Source organism: Microtus ochrogaster, linkage group LG5, assembly GCF_000317375.1.
Source record: "Microtus ochrogaster isolate Prairie Vole_2 linkage group LG5, MicOch1.0, whole genome shotgun sequence".
Classification (NCBI taxonomy): Eukaryota; Metazoa; Chordata; class Mammalia; order Rodentia; family Cricetidae; genus Microtus; species Microtus ochrogaster.
The window spans coordinates 59,591,330-59,599,276 of NC_022031.1; the positions used below are offsets into that span (position 1 = coordinate 59,591,330).

At 42.8% G+C, this 7,947-nt stretch overlaps 1 protein-coding gene across 4 annotated transcripts in view; it reads right to left on the reverse strand.

The window, feature by feature from the left end:
- Asph (aspartate beta-hydroxylase) overlaps nucleotides 1-7,947 on the reverse strand; it is a 170,717-nt gene that overhangs the window by 105,374 nt on the left and 57,396 nt on the right. For all 4 annotated transcript variants that reach the window (XM_026786672.1, XM_026786671.1, XM_026786673.1 and 1 more), the window contains 4 exons: nucleotides 5,485-5,604; nucleotides 3,042-3,074; nucleotides 1,885-1,941; nucleotides 387-434 (listed from right to left, as the gene is read on the reverse strand). In XM_026786672.1, coding sequence (XP_026642473.1) covers nucleotides 387-434; nucleotides 1,885-1,941; nucleotides 3,042-3,074; nucleotides 5,485-5,604 — 258 coding nt within the window. The remainder of the gene's footprint in view (nucleotides 1-386; nucleotides 435-1,884; nucleotides 1,942-3,041; nucleotides 3,075-5,484; nucleotides 5,605-7,947) is intronic.

A 7,947-nucleotide genomic window follows, 5' to 3' on the forward strand; every position in this document is an offset into this window, starting at 1 on the left:
AAGCGTACCTTGGGGTGCTACACACAGATGATTAGAAATGGGCTAAATTAATATGTGAGAATTAGCCTAGAAGAGAATGGGTCAAGCAGTGTTTAAAAGGATACAGTGTCCATGTAATTATTTCGGGGCATAAGCTAGCCGTGTGGGCAGCGGGGTGTTGGGGACGCAGCCCCGCCGCTCTTATTACTACACCGAGGGGCATTAAGTAAGGGAGGAGACAGAAGCACGCGATATTCTTTTAATAAACTAACTTTGGTACAGGACAAAAAAAAAAGTCCTACTAAAATTGAATCTTTAGTTTTTGAAAGAAAAAGCCAGCAATTAAACGCAGTAACGGCAAAGGTGCTTCGCTGACTTAACAGTGAACGGCAAAGTCCATCTAATACCTGTATCCTGCTGCATCTTATCAGCATCCGTTACTGCTTCCCTGGGACCTAAAATAAAGGAGAAGATTTTGTCTAACAGCAAACAGCATACACATCACAGATACCATGCTACAAGAGTCACACGTTAATTCTAACTCGAAAAACCTTGTAAGGCAGATACTGCTGTGGCTTAGATATAAAAATATGCCCAAAGGCTCCTGTGTTGGGGGCTCAGGCCCTAGTTAGTGGCACTATCAAGAGGTGATTGGATCATAAGGATCAATGAACTAATCCACCAATGAATTCATAGCTGAAGGGCTGTTAGGAAGTGGGGCCTTATTGGAGGAACAGTCATTGTGCCACTGGGGGAGGGTCTTTGAATACATCCTGCTCTCCCTTCACAGGCTCTTTGTGAAAAACGGAGGAGACCAGAATGGTGGGGGAGCCAGAAAAGGGTGGGTGATAGGGATGGATGTGTGTAAGTACGTAATGTACACTGCACAAATGTACGAAAAGATCATCATGAAAGCCAATGTGTTAATGAAACCGAAAAATGTTTTTGTCCTTTAAAAACTACTCTCTCAGCAATTTTGTCACAGCCATAAAAACTAACAGATGTACTACTACTCTCTTCTGATAAAATTTCACACGACAAAGCCCCCAGGTTGCTGTCTAGCTGCAGAGACAATCTGGTAAAGAGCAGACTAAGGTTTTCAGCCTCCTGCCTCTACGACATCACCCTCTCTTCCATTCCTGCGCCCCTTAAAAGAATCCCATTGTGCATCTGAAAATGTCTGTCAGTAACTCTAGGCCTCAGCCAAGGTTGGTTGCTCCAATGTTGCAAATGAGACTTTGGGCGATTGCCCAGGTAGCCAGTAGTCTCTTTCATTTGTTGCACATTTAGGAAGTGGTTTGATTGCACTTCCTGTTTACTCAAGTAATATTACTTCCCTTGTCAGGTTTTCAATGGAGTTAAGGTCTAGATAATTGTAGTTACTTTCTTCTCATGACTTGGCCAAGCCATTTCTAATACAAAACTTAAACTCCTTAGGATAGGATAATTATTGAAACATTTAGTATATGTTTCTTGCTTGATATTGTTTATGCTGGTTGTAATTCTAATTTTTATACTTGATATTTGTTCTTACTGTATATAGTTTTGTATTAGGTTTAGAACTCTCTTATTTAGCAAAGGGGGAGGTGCTGTGGGAACTTCTTCAGCCAATGGCCTTTGAGATACTGGCCCACTTGGGTGTGGTCTCTTATACTATAAATGTAGCGATAAAGTTTGTGTGTTCTCTCCCCATGGTATGATAGAAGGCATTCTTTTCTCTTTATTTACCTTGTAATGCTAAACAATATGCAAAAAACCGTCTGTCGTCTAAGGAATATGAACAACTGCAAGACCTATGAAGACACCTCTGTGGGAAGTCAGAGTAAACCATTCACCCTGACTTGAGCCTTCCTAAGCCACATCCTCCAACAGAAATACACATTGAAAATTTTAATGTTCACAAACCTGAGCTTTCCTGCTCATTCACCATCTCTTCCACATTGTCTGGATGGTCCTGTGATGCTATGAATTCCGAAAGGGGAAATTAAAAATGTCTCAAATAAAGCTTATATATGATCCCTAAAACTGGAAGGCCACGAATCCTGTGATCCACCAAGTTCACTCAGAGAACAAACTTGTATGATCTGTACCTGATGCCAAAGACAAAGACACACAGTTCCCAGCATCGGTGCACTTATTACCCATGCACAGAGTAGCAGAGCGCTAGCTCGGGTGGCAGATACAGATTCTACTAGTCAGCAATTCACACCACATGAGAACACAAAAGTGCCACCAAAGAGCAGCACAGCTCAGCCCTCCTCTTGCTCTAAAGAACCTCCAGCACTGTGCAAGGGGTCTTACCAGACCGGACCCAACTGGGACAATTCCAGTGCTTACACACCCACAGCACTGAAGCGATGTGGACCCCAAAAGCCACTCAATAATACCAAGAGGGGTTGAAACTCAAGAGGCGAATCATTAGCTCTGAAAATTGGAGGAAAACTAGTCAAGAGAGGCTCCCTGAAAGAGGATGAATCCAACTCTAGCACAGACAAGCTTTCTACGGTCTCATGACATGCAGGGAACTTTTGTCGACTTCAGAATTTAAGCCTATAAAGAACACGTGGGCATTGCTTTGTTTCTGATTATTTTTCTTTCTCTCTCTCTCATTCTGCTTTAGACAGGTCTTACTTTATAGCCCAGGCTGGCCTCACGGCAATCCTCTTATTTCAGCCTGACAGATGCTGGGATTATACGTGTAAGGCACTGTGTCCAGCTTGGTTTCGTTGTTGTTGTTGCTCTGTTACTGCTGTTGTTGTTGTTGTTGTTGTTGTTGGTGGTGGTGGTGGTGGTGGTGTGTGTGTGTGTGTGTGTGTGTGTCTGTGTGTGTCCTAACAACCTTCCTTGCCTCCACTTTCTGAGTCTGAAATTACAGGTATATAACAGCAACACCAAATACAGTTCCTTTGTATATTTTGACAGAGTAATTCTACTACTTGGGATTTATGTTCAGAAAATGAAGATAAACAAAACACAAATAATATTACGTGTCCTATGATACATTGAATAATTTAAAACTCATGATGCTGCTAGGAGATTCGCTCTAATTAATAAATTCTTACCTGTGTCTTCCATATGGTAACTATCCTCAGTTTCTGGAAAACAAAACATTAGACTGATATTACTACTATCTCATATATGCTATATGTATCTGCTATATGTCTCTAAGTCTATTTTGAATGATAATTCAGGTAATTCCAGTGCTCATTAATGACTTTATGATAAAACTATTAAAATAAAGCATGGAAATATCAGTTACGTCTCTATCATTTAATCACTCCTTCACATCACATGGCTCTTGCACTCTGTACCCACCCAGCAGCTCCACAGTGCTGACACACCCTAAAGCCTGGGGTTAAAGAGAGAAAGCAATTCGTGTGGTGAATGCAGGAAAGGTGCAAACTGTTAATCTTCTTCACATCCCACTGCAGATGGATTCTATTGACCAGCTTTGTCCTACTGCTTTCTAAAGTGAAAACGTGTATTGAAAACACAGATAAAAACAAGAATGGAGATTTGGTATGCTTACAAAGCTACAGAAGAACATATCTTTCTGGCTTGGTTTGGTTTTAATTGTTGGTTTTGTTATTTTGTTTTCAGATAAGGTCTCATTGGTGGCTATGGCTGACGTGGAACTCTCTACAAAGAACAGGCTGGCCTAGAACTCACAGAGATCCGCTTGCCTCTGCCTCCTGAGTGCTGGGGTTAAGTGCATGTACCCCACACCAGGGTTTCTATTTATGTTTGAAACAGGGTCTCAGCACCCAGCCTGGCTTCCAGCTAATGAACTGTAGGCGTGTTCTACAGCACTTGCCCAGAAAATATCCGGGTCACTGAGCGTACTCAGACAACAAAAATGCCATCCTTCGAGTCTCGCCACTAAAACCTTTGTTTATTTTAGACATCCGGTGACAATTTCATACATGTACAGAATTTGTTCTGATCACGTTTGTTCCCATCATCTTCCCTTCATCCTCTGCAGTCCCCACGGAGCCCTTTATTCCAACAATGCCACTCCACACTCTCTTATCTGGTTTTTCATGGTTCAATCTTTGTATATTTTATTTTACAGATTAGATAATGCAAATATTCTTAATCTCTAAAGACTTTCAAAAATAAAAATTTTTGTTTCAAATTTAATCTGTTTTGATCATAGATTATGATAGAAGTGTATCTTCCTGTCTAGAGCTGACCTCCCAACCTTGTTGATATTACATCGTTCCTGCTTCAGATGATATCAAATCCATGTGAACTGCAGGAATTTGCAGGATTAGCAGCACCTCAATAAAAATTCTGGCCACTGTAAAACCATTTTGAGTTATCTTAGCCAAAGACAAGAGAAACAAGCATGATACCAAGAAAATAAGGACATCGTTGCTGGAGCATTTTTACTCTGAAATTAGAAACATGTTCCTATGGAAACCATGACATAAATGATGAGTTTGGAAGCTATACCTTGTCCATAAATACCTATCTTCTATGTAAAATGCAACTGAAATCAGTTGTATATTCACTAGCACTTTGGTCTGTATTTTTGACAGACAAAAAATATACACTCTATAGATTCCTGGCCATTGACATGGATGCTGCCTGCCAAGGCTATTGATTTTCCTATGGAGAATGTCTCTCCTGCTTTGAGCAGGCTTTCATGACAGTTTCTGGGAGATCTCATACATAAATTAGAAGCTGCCTACCACTAAAGAAGCTTCTCAGCATATTGTGTCAGAAGTGTATACGCTTTGCTTTTTGTGATTTGCAGTTTTTACAGCCATTTGTGAGCTCGTTTGTAGTAGAGGTTCATGGAAACACAGTTATGTTTATTCCCAATTAATTACAGTTGATGATTGTCTTTATGCAGCTGAGAGCTCCAGGATCTATTGAACCCCCCACTAATTGAAAACACTTGCTGCCTGTGACTTACAAAAGCTATCTGGGGACACGTGCTGTGGAAGCTACAGATAGGGAGACAGCAGCGTTGTTGGAACAAATGCCAGGCACAGACAGCTGTGGGGTCTTCGTGACTGCAATCTCATGTAACACACGGCACCTAGGTGGCGCTATGGAGGAGTTCCCTCAAGCACTGCACCTACCATTATCAGAAATTCACCTATTACTGATTCCCTTCAAGCTTTGAAAGAAACCGGGCATCATTTTGTCTTAGAGAAAAGTTCATTTGCTTTGAAGCACTGAGCTTCACTCTCAAAATATTATAAATATATATTATATCATAATATAAAATTAAATATTGCTCGTAAAGGAATTTCAGAAACATTTTAATAATTGCACTATAAACTATCAACTATTCTATTTATTTATTTTATGCCCATGGGTATTTTGCCTGCATACATGTCTGAGGGTGTGTAACTGCAGTTATAGACAGCTGTGAGCTGCCATGTGAGTGCTGGGAATTGAACCTGGGTCCTCTGGAAGAACAGCCAGGGCTATTAAGCACTGAGCCATCTCTCCAGCCCCTCTATGGACTACTTTAAGACAAATGTGTGCTACCTTCATGGACCGCCCCAGGTTCCAGGGTGTCAGATCCGTCCTCTCCATCAGTCGCTGTGAGGACGTCCTCAGCCTCTGGCTGGGGCTCTCCTGATGCTCCATCTGCTTCCGGCTGCGGGGCTTCAACAAGGAGAGACAGTGAGCAAGGGGAAAAGCAAGAGCCCACAACAGCAGTCAACCAGACAGGCCATCTGCAGCTGCCCCACGAGCCTCGGCCATTGCCCCCTTGAAGGCCATTTTCTCACTCTGGCCAGTTTCAGCTGCAGAGTCACTTCTCATTACAAAGGGAACTCGCGCAGACAGTCACCTCAGGCTGCTGTTTACTCTGCATACTAAGCAGGTAGGACCACAAGCGGCCAATGGAGATGCTCCTAAGTACTCGATGAATTAATATACGAATGTATAATTATTAATACATACATCTCTTTCACGATCCCTGAGTCAGGAGAAAGGTCATGCCAAGACCTTTCATTGAGAACTGTCAAATTCCATGTACCAACTATAACTGACGACTTGCAAGTTTTTAATGCGGAGAGCAGCTGCTTGCTAAGTCTTATTGCACACACACCTCACATCACACATCTAAATGCACCCAGGCTTAGCTTTTCTCGGTAGAAACAGAAAGCGTTTTGCTGACTGTTTCAGGACATCCTGAGTAAACAAGCTACATGATTCCATACCACTACAGTTTGGACTGTGACCCTGCCCTCAGGTGACCCGACAGTAACTTGCAGGGCTCCCAGCAGACTACTTTTTAGAAACAATGTTCCACTTGAAGAACCTGAGTGAGCTGAACTAGATTGATTGGGAGTCTGGTGTCTCAGGCTCTGGGTTTCGGCTCATTACTCAAGGTGTCTCAGTGGAAATAAATTATCTACTCTATGCCTAAGATTCCCTTCCACAAAACTGGAACAATAATTCTCTATTAAGAGTACTGGTAAGTGGATGAAAACACCTAGGAATATGCCTGGCCCATCATAAGTCTCTAGTGTGGTCATTACCATTACAATGACTGCAGACAAGGTTCTCTCTACTGCTATTGAACTATCCCCATGACCACAAGAAACCCATTTTAGCTATTCTGCACAGTGTGGCACGATGATGCTCAGCTTCACTGAATCATATACACCTATTTGTGTAGATACTTCTATAGAAGGGGCCCCTTATCTGCAGTTTTGCTTTCTGAAGTTTCATTTGTCTAGGGCCAACCACAAGGAAACCGTAAAATTCCAGGAATAAACAGTTCATACATTTTTAAATATGTTCAATTCCTAGTAATCTAATCGCTCTTCATCCCTCTCCACCCATGTAACTGTCCATGGAGAAAGCCTCTATAAGGGTATAAACTGGAAGTAAGGAGGTGCAGCAAGGATCTCAGACCTAGGATTCTTTCCTCTTCGGGTGACCTGTTCATCACACAGACCTTAGCCACTCACAGAGGCTGCATCCCTACCCTTGTAGAACTGACTTTCCTGAGCCATCTTGACTTCATAGCTTGTGTCTGCACAGCAGAGACATGCCCCTGCCTATTCTGGATTCAGACTGTAGGCAGAACAGACTATACCCCGACACACCTCCCAGCAGCTTCAATTCCTCTCCAAAATGAGTGTCTTTTTCTACCCTCACTCCACCCATGCATCTCACATGCCAGCCATTCTGACTACATTCACATCTGTGTTGTCCCGGCCAGGCCAAGTGCCTTCTGCTCTAAGATGAAATGCATTCTTTCCAGCAAGCTTCTAAACAGCCCATGAATCACCACGGCAGTTCTCAGCTCGTCATACTGAATTCAATGCTTAGATTTCATCTTCCTTGTGCCTGTGCTACGTGGCAGGGAGAGTGAGAGCCTGTGTGTGCCATGAGAAGAAACACATTCAAGTGACAGAGCCTGCACGCAATTATAAGGGACAATCCTTTCTACATTCCCAGTAGCCATCAGCAATACCCAGTCAAAATGTGAGGTACTGTTTTCATGAGGTAATACTTCTTTTCCTTTAGGCTTCCCTCAGCTCACTAAGACAACAGGATACCAGGGTATAACATCCTGCCCCTTCACAAACCCTCACAGTTACATTATGGGGCCCTGCTGTCTGTCTGCTTTTATCAGGAGGTATTTCTAGGAGTATCCCTATGCAACCCTGGCATGCTGATTTCTGGATTATCATACTATATTCTCTATGCAGATGCCACCACAAGAAACCTGGTCCATGCTCTGGGAGGACACTTCCTAGTCTCTTTGGCAGCATGACCCATAAAACTGTCTCTCATGTTTTGCTTGGGCTAACCAGTCAAACATCAAGAGAACTGAGAGGATGAACCGTCGCTCCAGTGGTTCAGCATCCCTTCTGATGGCTAGGAAGCTCCTGAAGGTGGAGGACCACTGTTTCTGAGGGTGGAGCATCTCTCCTCGGGATAGAGGATGGCTCCTGAGGGTGGAGGACCACTGTTTCTGAGGGTGGAGCA